The sequence below is a fragment of the Microplitis mediator genome, chromosome 6 (genome assembly GCF_029852145.1).
Source record: "Microplitis mediator isolate UGA2020A chromosome 6, iyMicMedi2.1, whole genome shotgun sequence".
NCBI lineage: Eukaryota > Metazoa > Arthropoda > Insecta > Hymenoptera > Braconidae > Microplitis > Microplitis mediator.
The window spans coordinates 17,051,834-17,065,791 of record NC_079974.1 but is presented as its reverse complement, the minus strand read 5'-3'; the positions used below and the strand labels follow the sequence as shown (position 1 = coordinate 17,065,791).

Genomic DNA, 13,958 nt, shown 5'->3' with positions numbered 1-13,958 from the left:
TCAATATCTCTTAAATGGTTAGATTTACAAAAAAAAACATAAGATACCTTTTTCGAAGAATTGTAAATTTCCTACAAAAATTAGTATTAGTTATAGATATTTTGAACGAAGGCTAAGGTTAGATACGCGGTCTGTAAAAAGTGTATATTGATTGAAAATATTAGTTTATTTTTAGTGTTAAAGGAATAACGGCTTTACTAATCTGCTTAATTGACATATATTTATTTATGTATGAGTTATTACATGTGGATTAATAATGCTTAATGCGCACTGTAATACCACACTTTGGGCTTGTTCAGAAACACACTCTGGAAGAGAAAATATTCAATTCCTGCGTTCAGAAATATCCTCTGGTCGAACCAGAGGTGCGATTTAACATTACAAAGGTACTAATCACACCTAGATAGGTAATTTTTCACCTCCAGAGTGTATTTCTGAACACGCCCTTTAATTGAAAAGACATATTGAGGATTCACCGTCAAATTTATTTAACAACTTTTCAACGGTCTGAAGTAGAATATACTTGCATCAACTTTACTGATGAGCCCAGCAAGTATATTCGGGGCGAAACCGTATTTATAATATTAACACCTTTGATAATTAGAGTCTTTTCAATTAAAATGTAGTATTACAGTGCGCATTAAGCATTATTAATCCACATGTAATAACTCATACGCAGATTAGATTCTAAATAAATATATGTCAATTAAGCAGATCAGTAAAGCCGTCATTCCTTTAACACAAAAAATAATAAGTCTGGTCGTAAATTAGAGTCACCTTATAAAATATTAGTTTATTGTTGATAATACTTGTCATCTTTCCAAATGACAATTATTAATTTGTTAAACCTTAATTCTATGGACACGGATAGAGTTTAATGTACTGATTAACTTATTCTATGAGACTGTAATACAGCGCAATTTCGTTTGGACTTTGATGTTTACATAAATTCCTTCAAATACGCCTGATGAAGTCGAGATTGTCAACGAAACGTTGCGGATTTTGATATAATTTAAACATCAAATAAATTACTGATCTTAAACAATCTGAACATTCATTGTTATTTATTTGCTGAAATCTGAATATTATCATTATTAGTTATAGCTGTACGTTTATTTTTTTAGCGAGAAATAAAATTTTTCTTATTGCACTAAAATTGGGAAGTATCATTACTTAGGCCAGGTCGAACGGCATTAAAATAAACTTTTTTTTATTATTTTTGGGTCTCAAATGAATGATATATATATAGTAAGAAAATCTAGTTTGGAAAATAACGAACACCCTAATATATGAATAATATTTATACGTTAATAGTTTTTCATAGCGGCCAGATTCAGAGCGGACACTTAGAGGGAGTCTAATCAGCTAATAAAATCCACGACCAAATCGAGCATAACGATATGATAGTGGGAGAATTGTATTTCTTGGAAATATATTCCCCTGCAGCTCCAAAAGCGGACACTCAGAGTTGACTGTACAAGAATTTCAATAGACTGTACTATTAAAAATAATTATGATTTTTTAATCATCCAATAAAAAAATACATTCTGTGATCGATAAAACGGTCGGATAGACGCGTAATTTGATATTACGTCGGAAGGCTAGAATTTATCAGCTATATATAAATTTATCGGACCCAGCATTAATGACTCCAAGGACTATACTAATTTTCCGATTTTATTAAATAATTAGTAAACTAAGTTAAATTAATTTTCTTTTCCTGTATTTCTATGCCTTTCAATGCCATTGAAAATAATTTTAAAAAAATAATAATAATAAAAACAATGTTGACAAAATTTTTATTTATTGAATGTTTTTAACATTTAAATTTAATCATCAAGGGCCAATTTTTCAAACCGGGTTTATTTTTATCCGGTTCAAATAATTATTGCTAGTACATCTACATAAATTAATAATATCTATATAATCCATTAATGATATATAGATAGATTAATGATATATAGATATGCCAGCAATAATAATTTAAACTCGGATTAAAAATAAACCCGGTATGAAAAAATGGGCCTAATTATTTTTGTTCTATAGGTAAATTTTACACGTACAAAATATATTTATAGATAAGAAAAAGAAATGAATTTTAAAAATCCAAATTATTTTTTTTAACTGCATGAGCTTAAAAATTTAAAAAAGAATTAATTACTATTAAATATTTACACTGGACCCATTCAATTAAATCGTTAGATTTTTTTATAAATCAATAAAATTTAATAATAACAGTAAAAAAAATTTCCTAATCTTCAGCAACTTCGTCGTCACTGTGAATTTCTGATATATATACACCACTATAATTACTGTCGACATCATTGTCGTCACCATCATCTTCATCTTCATCATCTTCATCATCATCATCTTCCTCTTGACTTTTTTTTAACGATGCTTTGAATTTAGCATACGAATACCCAAAATTTTCAACATCACTCTCATCAACGGTGTAAATTAAATTTTCATCTTCGTCATCAGTTGAGAGCTCATGTGCGTCATCTAACCACATGTTTCTAATAGCCGAAGAAAGACAATCATTCGTTACTGAATTATCAGAACAGACATCAGAATCTGGATAATCATTTCTCCAATTGGATTCGGAATTTGAATCCTCTGATTCTTCGCGATGTTCACAGATTGAACATTCACAGTTTGGTCTATGACCACAAGACATTATTGGAATAGAATATGGTTCGACTGTAAAACCATCACTATATTCAGTAAATATATTCTCCATTGAATCTGACATTGGATAATATAAATCAAAAACATACTTTGTTAGACCCTAAAATAATAAATATAATTATTTAATCAATTATACAAAAACAACATGATACTAAAGTTAGCCGATGATTAATAATTTTTTTAAAAACGATAAATTATAAAAAAAAAAAAAAATATTTCCAAAAATTGCATCAATAGTTTTTTTGATTTCCTACGTGTGCATATTTTTAGTTTGATTTTTTTTTAATCGATTTGTTGAAAAAAAAGGCCATTCGGCAGCCGATAGGAAAGTAGATTTCATGATATAAATAGATATATATATATATATATATAAAGTGTATAGCCAGTCGGCGGCATTGGGAAAGCCACAAATAGTATATTACATACCTAGGCCAGTAAAATAAGAAAAGTCTCAGAGCACATGTAATTGTTGGCTGAGGCGAAGCCGAGGCTGACAAACATGTGGTCTGAGGCTTTCTTTTTTACTGGCCAAGGTGCGTATACTATTTTTCTGCTCGACGAAGCCGGAAAGTCGCAACTTCGTTTGGGGCAGCGGCCCGAAAGTTGCCACTTTCCGGCCGGAGGGCAGAAAAAAGTTTTTCTGGACGTCATCAAAAACGAATGCGAGAGCAAAATTTCGATTAATGAGTAGTATGATAAATAATTTCTTTGGTCTAGGCATATATAGGCATGAGAATTAAAGCTTCTCCGGAGACACGGCAGTTTTAGAAACATTTCAGATGCATTTTGAAGAAATTCAATTAGTTTTCAGATTCAAAAGTTAGTGAATGAAGAATCAGTAAAAATATGAATGTGTGACACTTTGAAAATTTTGAAATGCTACAACTTATAACTTAGTGATGCGGAATGACCGTCATTTTGAGTTTTGATCATAAGACGGTTTGCTGACGGGCCTAAATGACACGCCTGTTCTAATGCGAAATAACCGTCACAAATTTTTCGGTCAGAGTCCGTCATTTCAGACCGTCAAAAATTTTTTTGTCACAAATTTGGTCAGTCATATCTAGCGAGATGATTTATGACCGTCATTATATTTTTGGTCACAAATTAACGGTTAATCAAGAATTTTGCCAGTCATAACCAGCTAGATGATTGGACGCAATCTTTTTTTGTAAATGATTGAAAAATTTATTTTTTCCTCCGTATTCTTATCTCGTGGTATTTTTAAGAAAATGGCGGTTTCAAAAATGGAATTTACATAAAAGGTATAAAGGCGTTTGTAAGATGTCGTCACAATTGTGACAGTCCGTCACCTTATGAACGGTCCGCTGACGATCTTGTGACCATGACGTGACCGTCGAAAGATGACATACCGATAAGGCACCAATATGTTGACAAAACGATTAGAAATTTATGTCACCGAAAAATATCTACTTAAAAGACTTAACACAAGTGCCGAAAAAAAGTAAATTACAAATAGTGGTAAAATAAGTCATCTAAATGACTTTTCAATTGACATAAAACAGGAAAAACAACACGGCTTTTCTCTGTCTCTGCATATCTTATTTATACCAAAAAAGGTGACTTTGAGACAAAAAAAAATTTGTCTCATCCTATTAAAAGACATCTAAAAGTTGTCTCTGTGCGACTTGGGAAACTAATTGACCGATTTTGCTCATCTTCGAACTTGATCTCGAAAATCGTCCACAGAAAATGTGTGCTAAGTTTCATTGAGATCAGTTAAGAATTGTGGACGCTATCGTTGTGACAAGCCACGTTCTATCATATTAATATATATGTATAAATGCATACATGTATAAACTTTCGAACCACAGGTATTTGCTGACTCAGCTCGTCGAGCTGAGTCCAGAGGTAGCAAAATTTTGTCATGAAGACAAATGCAATAGTTAAATTTCTATGAAGTCTACTAAAAATCCGAAAATTGTTAATTGTCTATTAACTGCAGGATCATAAAACAAGCATACAAATAATTAATTGTCTAATTCTATGAGTGATAATAGAAAAAATAATTACTTCGTACTGATCATCAGTTTCTTCACGTTCTTTATCACAGGATACTGAATCTTCTACATCAATGACAGTCATACCGAGATCTTTTGTTTTTTCATCAGTAACAGATGATTCTATTTCACGGAAACAATTTACAACTTTATAACGATTTTCACGTGACTCTTCTTGTTTTTGGGACCGTACTTTATTTTGAATATCAACTGAATGTTGTTTGTAATTAGTTTTAAGTTGATCGCTTGTTAGTGTCTTAGTGATTTCTTTAACGGCATTGACTTCCTAAAATAATAATTATTTATATTAAAACAGTTAACCAATCAAACAATTAATTAATTAATTAAAGAGTTTTATAAAAAAAATTACCTGATTTTGAACAGTTCCAGCAAATTTAACAACAGTAGTCAAAGGCTCATTGGAACCAGCGGCTTCTACTGTTTCAGTATCATCAGTTTTTCTTTTTTTACAAGCTAATATCAATGCATCGAGCGGTTCATCAGAGCAACGTCTTTTTACTCGCAATATAGTTGTCATTTTGTATTAATTTAATTACAATTTATTTAGCAAATGAAAAGAAAAAACGTGCTGGCTTTAGATCTTTCTAGAACTTTCAATAAAATTTAAGGTTAAATATACAAACAATCAATGCACCAAGTTCATTGTCACTGTGCACGTGATAATGAATTTAAGATTTATGTTTGATAAGTATATATATTGTTACTTTAATACATACTTTAAATATCTTTTTTTTCATCGATCAATCAGGAAGGTTTTGGAATATAATAATAAACTATTTGAGTTGTGTTCACTTAAATTTTATTCAATCTACGCATGACAGGACTCCGAGCTATCATACTTATATAGCCCACAAGTTTTCTTCATTACCGATTGATATAAATTTAATTTTTTTTTTTTTAACTTCCCGCTATGAAAATTGACACCCAAATAGACAGTTGAGTTCGATCACTGTCAAATTAAAGCAGATATTTCACGTTTACGTAAGATCAAAAATTGACTGATAAGAACTCTCTAGATAATCTACATTTTAACTAAAAACTTGATAGGAAACTTTTGACATCTCGATGACGTCTAGTACATAAAAAGTTTCATTTCAACTTTTTAATCTCTTAAAATTACATATAAACTTGATGTAAAATAGCAGCTTTAATTTTACATCAAATTTATATGTTATTTCACGTAAATAAGAGCTAAAAAGTTGAATTAAAATTTTTTATATATACTGTACGTCATCGAGATGTCAAAAGTTTCATATTAATTTCTGAGCTGAAACTTTGGCTTCCTGGGGAATTTAAAAAACAATAGAAGTTATTGGTTTCGGTCCCATTTTTTAAAACCGAGTTTTCATCAGATCTCGATGTTATTTTGAAGTCTTAGAAAGCTAACATGACCATTTTTAAACGGCCGTCCGCGCAAGCTGCCAAATGATCACGGATTTTTGTAGGGCTCGAAAAAATAAGACTTTTGACGAATAAAATTTTACGATATCTTGCTTACACGAAAAAAAAAAGTAGTGGCTACTCTCTGGGATAGTACTGAGTACTATCCCGGACAGTAGTGGATATAGTCTAGATAGTAATGGATACAGTCTAGATAGCATATAATACTGTCTAAAATTTTTTTTTTTACTGAAATTACTCAGTACTATCCCAGAGAGTAGCCACTACTATTTTTTTTCCGTGTAGTTTTCGAGATATAGAATTTAGGAATTTTTTTAATTAAAATTTTTTTTTCAGCAATGCACTGAAGATGTAATTCATCTTCTCAAGAATGAATTTCAAATCCGAATGGCATTATCTTTATTACTTCCGGAGATACAAGCATAAATATGCTTGTTGAAGTTAAAATTTTAAAAATTCGTGCCAATTTGAGTTGAATTTTTTTTCGCTACGGTCGCACTAGGAGATGGAATTTAAAACTATTTTTGTAATATAACACGAGATTCCTGGAATTTAAGATTTTTTGATTACATACTATATATATATAATATTTTTTATTATTGTGGTGTTGTTATCAGTAACAAGCGGTCAATTTGTATTTCGCTTGGAGTTAAACTTTTTGCAAGTCACAAAATGTCAAGTAAACATCCGTTACTGCATAAAGATTTGGATAATTTTAATTTCTTTGTATCTTTTAACAAGTTAATTGATAGTGAAGATCAAACTATTTCTTTTTTAGAAGAAATAGGCTTGATACCTTCACGCAATTCAACTCCGCCATTATGTTGCGGGCTCCCAATGTCTGTTGAGAATTTTGCTAGCAAAAAACTCAAATGGGTATGGAGATGTTCTATAAAAGGTACAAAGAAAAAAGGATTCAAATCTTGTCGTTAAATTATTAATCCGAATACTAACACTTTTTTTGATGGAAATTTATGTCGTATTTCATTAAGAGAAATCCTTGCAATCGTCATTTGTTTCGTCATTGAAATGAAAATTAGTGATGTGTTCAGTAATCTACAGGCTTGGCGTCGTCACGATGATGATTTTGAGCTAAGTTGGAATACTGTATGTGATTATTTCAGTTCTTGTAGTGAAATAGCTGAAATAATCGCATCACACACTAATGTTGTTCTTGGTGGTGACGGTAAAACGGTCCAGATTGACGAAATGTTTTTAACAAAACGTAAGTATAATCGGGGTCGGATTATCGGACAAATGACTACAACTGTTTTAGGTTTGTATTGCAAGGAAGACCAGACAGGTCTTTTTTTTCAAGTAAATTCAAAATCCAAAAGAGAATTGTGGCCATATATTAAGAGATACGTTGACAACAATAGTTTCAGACTATGTACTGACAGTGCAAAACAGTACCGCGGAATTGATGAGGCCAACACCTTCAATGATTTAGAGAACCAAAATAAATTGCTGAAGAGCATTGTTTGTCGTAAAACATCTAAACTTCTTCACAAATACATGGCTTTGTTTTGGTACAGACGAAATGTCTTGAAGAAGTTTAACGACAACGGTTCTCAGATCATGCAATTCCTTTTGGATATTAAGAAAGTTTACCCGGGGTTCGTGAATGGTGAGTTGCAGGAAGGATTAACTTTGAGAGAAATTGATCCACCTACATTATCAGAAGAAGATGCACTTTTGCTTCCCCCAGCAAAAAGGCCTCGACTTGATGATAATGTAGATGGAGAAATAGACGATTTGGATATTGAGGCAGCAATTGAAAATGACGCTTCCGGTTCCGAAGAAAATCCAAATGATTTTTTCTGAATCTTCAAGCAGATTATTTAACATGTGGTAAAATAGTTGAGTCATCAATTGGGTTCAGTGAAAATTTAATTATTTTTACTTAAAATAATCATTGACTAATCCTCTTTTTTCGTGTGTGCGGAACGCAATTGATGATACCTCCTCGTGGTGCGATCTGGGCATTGATAAATTTTTTTATAAAATGTTTTATAAATTAATTTTTCTTTGGCGAAATCATCAAATTTAATTATCAATATTTATATATAAATTTGAAATTTAAATATAATGTAATGTATTTTATAGTTTAAACATTGTTTTGGTATACGTGAGACGAAATGTCTCACGTATTGCTCACCCACTTAAATACGAAAAAGAAGAAAAAAGTGATAATTTTTTAAAGACCTGCCAAATTTTCGCCAATTCAATAATAAATACTTTTTTTTTCAAGTTGTTATTTGCTAACAAAAATTTTTGTTAGCAAATTCTTTTTCATTAGCTATGAATTGATACAAAAATATTTAAATAATAAATTTGTTTTAATTTTTTTTTATTCAAAGGGAAAATATTTTACTACAACTGATATTTTTTTACAATTATAATTTTGTACGTGAAAATTTGATTTTCATCAGATTGTAATAATTTTGTTCTTAAATTTACCCTGAGTCATTGTGTAATTCCTAATAATAATAAAACATAAAAATATTAATAGTACCAAATTTTTCATTTCTGATGAAAAAAAGGTCTTCAATATCTATAGTGATCGGGTTTAAATGGCCCGTTGACTGGAATATCCAGGTATTTGGCTTGTTCGGTAGTCAATTTTGTTAGTTTGACACCAAGATGGTCTAAATGTAACGCAGCAACTTCTTCATCCAACTAAAAAAAAAAGAACATTCACATAATTTATTTATAAAATTAATAATTAGAATAAGTAATGAATTGTAATTTAACCTTTTTGGGAAGCATGTGAACATCCACAGTGTATGACTCAAATTTAGTCCATAGTTCAATTTGGGCTAATACTTGATTAGTAAACGAAGTGCTCATTACAAAGCTCGAATGTCCAGTAGCACACCCCAAATTAACAAGACGTCCTTCAGCCAGAACGATAACATGTCTTCCATTACTCAAAGTGTATCTATCAACTTGTGGTTTAATATTTATTTTTTCTTTAGCATTCTTATCTAACCACGAGACTTGAATTTCACAGTCGAAGTGACCAATATTACAGACAATTGCATCATCGCGCATGACTTCAAAGTGATGACCTCCAATAATATCTTTACAGCCAGTGGTGGTAACAAAAATTTGTCCTTTTGGAGCAGCCTCTTCCATTGTCGTTACTTCGTAACCTTCCATAGCTGCTTGGAGAGCATTTATTGGATCTATTTCAGTGATGATAACTCGTCCACCAAGAGCACGAAGACTCTGAGCGCATCCTTTACCAACATCACCGTATCCAGCTACAACACATACTTTTCCAGCAATCATTACATCCGTTGCACGTTTTATTCCATCAATTAATGACTCACGGCATCCATAAAGATTATCAAATTTACTCTATAAAAATAAAAAATTCATTATTAATATTAATTATTTTTAAATGGTATTCAAATTTAAATTATGGTAATCATTTACAATCACGACTCCACCTGTTAAAAACAATCAAAAATCCAATTTTAGACAAATTGCTTTGAAACAAATTTCAACAGCAAGTATTCGGTGGGGGGTTGAAGATATATTTGTTTAATTATGTGTTATATAAGCATCAATAATCTATAAGCTTATACAAAAGATAGAAAATATGCTTAATTTTGAGATTATCTTTAACATTTTCCAGTTCCGTGCCACACTGCACTAATTGACATGATTTCCTTATTTTTCTATGCATTGACTCTTAAGTCAACCACCAAAATTTAAATTATATGTCTATGTGCCATAACAAGTAGTAGTTTCGTCCTGAGTACGTTAACGGATTTATCAGCAAGGGTATACGAACGTACTCTTGCCTAGGACTACGCCTTATACTTGTACGGACTGAACTAAGACCGTGTAGCGGGCTTCGTTCAATATTATACTAGCAGAGGGAAGCGAATACCGTCCAAATTATTTGCATCTCACTGTTAGGTGAGTTTGTATACACCGTAAAAGTGATGAAATAACAAGGATATGCCAATTTTCAAGTATTACAAGAGCTTCAAAATTATTGTAGCTTTTAGATAGACCTTTAAAACTCCACCGTCCATCTTACGGTATTATATAAAAATTATAATTATATATTTAAAAATTTATTTTGGAAAATTTTTAAGATTTTATGTTATTTTCATAAATTTTTAACCCTTGAGGTGCAAAGCATGGATAGGTATCATGTTTTAACGACAAAAATACACGAAAACTTCATCCGCCGTATAACTGAACACGTGGAAAAAGTTTATTTATGGATATTTAAAGTGTAAGCACCTGGAACTTTGAAATATGTGTGGAGCCGTGATTTTAAACGATTACCTAAATTATTATAAAATATACCTTTGTGACAGAGTCATTGACATTTATTGCTGGTACTTTAAGAGTACCATTTTTGACCATTTTATATAAATTATGAACTCCAGTAGTTGTTTCTTCAGATACACCACGACAATTTTCTAAATACTCAGGATATTTGTCGTGAACAAGATTCGTTAGGTCCCCTCCATCATCAAGAATTAAATTAAGTGGCTGTCCATTTTTAAATACAATTGTCTGCTCAATACACCAGGTGTATTCTTCTTCAGTCTCGCCTTTCCATGCGTAAACTGGCACTCCCGTTTTCGCGATAGCCGCAGCAGCATGATCTTGTGTACTAAATATGTTGCAAGACGACCATTGGACCTTAAAAAAAAAAATAAAACAAATCAATTAATATTAATGTACTGCTGATAAGTAATGACTAACGCACATTACAAAATAGTTCCTAAGGTCAATAGATAACCCGTTTCATCTTAAACTACTAAATTTTTAATTCAAAAGATGATAAATAAAAATGAAAATAAAAAAAAAACAGTCAGTATTGTAAATATGGTAATTTTTACCTCTGCTCCAAGCTCAACCAAAGTTTCAATGAGTACGGCTGTTTGTACAGTCATATGCAGACAACCGGCTATTCTCGCTCCTTTCAATATTTTTTTTGGTCCATATTTTTTACGTAATGCCATCAATCCTGGCATCTCATTTTCTGCCATTGTAATCTCTTTCCTTCCCCATTCTGCTAAGGAAATATCAGCTAAAAAAAAATTATACATATATTTTTAACCCAGTTCTGATAATTATTTATAACTATGTTACATATTTATTAACTGCAATAACAGCAAGTTACATTATATTAATTACAACGATACTGAAAGTAGCAGACATTAAAAAAATTAAATTCTTTTAAATAAACACGTAAAATACTAATAGGAAAAACTTTTGAAAATTTCACATGAAAAACTTTGAAAAATCTTTTTGGGCAATTTCTAAAAATTGTATTTTACTTATAACTAATTAATTCATAATAATTAAAAAATTGTCTGATGTCTGCTACTTTCAGTATCATTAATTGCAGTATTTAAATATAAATATTTTTCTAAAAATTTATAGTGATGTTTCATTGTAACTTTCATTAACGTTGAGATAAATTTTCTATAATATTTTTTATAAATCATTGTCTGATAATTATTTAATTTTATTTACTGACTTGTCTGTATGTTGATTTTTTTCTTATTGATATTTATCTAGTTCTAATTTTAAATAAATATGAGTGTGATTGTAGCAGACATCAGACAAATTCAAAATTATAAATAAACAGAGTAAATAATTAATAAAATAAAATTTTAAAGAAATGCGGATTTAAAAAATTTTAAAATTAGTAAGTGTATTTGTTATCAATTTTATTTTCTTAATTATTTACTCTATTTATTTATAATTTTAAATTTGTCTGTCTGCTACATTCACATTCATAAATAAATATGATACTGAAGTTAACCGACGCCTAATCATTTTTGGATTTTTTGAAAAACGACAAATTATGACAAAAAAAATATTTTAAAAATTGCACTTGTAATCTTTTAAATTTTCTACGTGTGCATATTTTTAGTTTTTGTTTCTTCAAATTTAATTGTTCAAAAAAAAATTCCAAAAATTTTTAATTGTCTGCTAACTTCAAGATCGTTAAATAAATGCATTAGTTTTTTTTCACTAGTTTATAAAAATTTCAAATTTAACTCTGTTCGATCAACTAAAATTAAATTATTAAGGCCATTCTCAGACAGTGCCCCCCACTTTTTAAAAATTTTGAATGACTTTAACTGTTATAAGCGTATCAAATTTTTATCAATTAATTAAAAAAAAAACTAAAGCATTAATTGAAAAAAGGACAACGTAGTCGTAATTTCGACGATATATAGATTTTAAAAAAAATTATTTACACTTGATATCAATTAGGAGTTAAACAAAATTCGTTAAATAAATTTCCGTAAAATTGTCCTGTCGATTTTATAATTCGAATTTTTAAATTTTGTTGACTAAAATTTACTTAAAAAATTTCGTTTAACTCCCAATTGATATCAATTGTAAGTAATTTTTTCTAAATTCTATATCGCAACGAAATTACGACTACGTTGTACTTTTTTCAATTAAAATTAAAATTTTTTTTTAATTGATTAATAAAATTTTAATACGGTTATGATAGTTGAGTCATTGCATATTTTTAAAAAGTGGGGGACACTGTCTGAGAATGCCCTTAAATTCATTTTGTCTCACCCTAAAAGCACATGTTTCATATTATGAAAATATATATTATTTAAAAATAGTTTTATTCCATTTTAATATGTCATCTTATCAATATTTCATAAATATAAAATTTATATTAAATTAATATCTGTGTACAAAGAACATTATTATTGATAACAAGGGAAAAAATTGTTAAGATAAACCAAACCGGTCAATCACCACGTGGAAAAATATATAAATTTACAGAATCTTAATTTATAAAATGTATATAATAAAATAAATTAACTTTTATTAAAGATACAATATTAACTTACCAACTTTGTAATCTGGTTTGCCAGGCATCTTTATCAATTTTTTTTTTTTTACAAAAATGAACTGATGAATAAATAAAGAAATTAAAGCAGATAAACTCGGCGAAATGTGAGGTTCGAATGATCAAGTGGAGTGTGGAGTTTTACTTTCTAATCAGTGCCGCCAGTGCTGCCAGATCGTGCGATATTTTTATTCCTTCCTGTGGTAAAATAACATGGCGTGTACTGGCACTGGCAGGAGGGAGTAAAAATATCGCAGGTTCTGGCAACACTGTTTCCAATTCTTATTTATATTTCCAACACGTCTGAAGTCAGTCAAATATTATTTTTATGAGTGTGAGTGTAGCGACCATTTATAAATTTTAAATAAATAAATTAATTTATTAAAATAATGAAATTCAAAAAAATGCGCGTACCGATTTATCAATTATTTAAATACGTATTTTTAAATTTTTATTCTATTTGCATTTTATATATTTATTCAGAAATTTAAAAATTGCCAATTGTCAGCTACGTTCACACTTATTATTATTATTATTATTATTATTATTATTATTATTATTATTATTATTATTATTATTATTATTATTATAAAGTTATTTAAACAGTCGGCATGATTTGTATGAAAAAATTTCAGTCGATTTAAAATAAATGAATTAGAGTTGATAGTTCAGTAAATATTTAAGAGATTAATTAACACATTTAAAAAAAATAAAACCACATAATTGAAACAATTATGGTACCCTATCAATTATTGGGTTTTAACGATATATACAAATAGTAGATTTAAAATTTTTTAATTAGAATTTTTTTTAAATTTAATTACTACTTGTAAAAAAAATTGCCTGTAATTTAAATAATCTGTAAATAAGTTAGTAAATAAAATCATTATTGAGTTCGGTAATTATATAAAAGTGGGGCTGCCTACATTTTTTGCGATAAAAAAAAAAGGATTTGAGATGTACTT

The 13,958-nt window shown here is 29.5% G+C and overlaps 2 protein-coding genes across 3 annotated transcripts; both read right to left on the bottom strand.

Moving 5' to 3' along the window:
• Window positions 1-1,796: 1,796 nt before the first annotated feature.
• Window positions 1,797-5,597, bottom strand: LOC130669362 (probable RNA polymerase II nuclear localization protein SLC7A6OS). 2 transcript variants are annotated; one of them, XM_057472202.1, is made up of 4 exons: window positions 5,447-5,597; window positions 5,080-5,320; window positions 4,723-4,995; window positions 1,797-2,788 (listed from the first exon to the last, which is right to left on the bottom strand). In XM_057472202.1, the coding sequence occupies exons 2-4, from the start codon at window positions 5,245-5,247 to the stop codon at window positions 2,252-2,254; spliced, it is 978 nt and encodes a 325-aa protein (XP_057328185.1). In that variant the 5' UTR covers window positions 5,248-5,320; window positions 5,447-5,597; the 3' UTR covers window positions 1,797-2,251. The 2 variants fall into 2 exon arrangements, with proteins under 2 accessions (XP_057328185.1, XP_057328186.1); XM_057472203.1 differs by lacking the exon at window positions 5,447-5,597 and having other exon boundaries at window positions 5,080-5,401.
• Window positions 5,598-8,451: 2,854 nt separating this feature from the next.
• On the bottom strand, window positions 8,452-13,156 carry LOC130669360 (adenosylhomocysteinase). The gene is made up of 5 exons (XM_057472198.1): window positions 12,995-13,156; window positions 11,003-11,193; window positions 10,461-10,802; window positions 8,886-9,494; window positions 8,452-8,810 (listed from the first exon to the last, which is right to left on the bottom strand). The coding sequence occupies exons 1-5, from the start codon at window positions 13,020-13,022 to the stop codon at window positions 8,679-8,681; spliced, it is 1,302 nt and encodes a 433-aa protein (XP_057328181.1). The 5' UTR covers window positions 13,023-13,156; the 3' UTR covers window positions 8,452-8,678.
• Window positions 13,157-13,958: the final 802 nt, after the last annotated feature.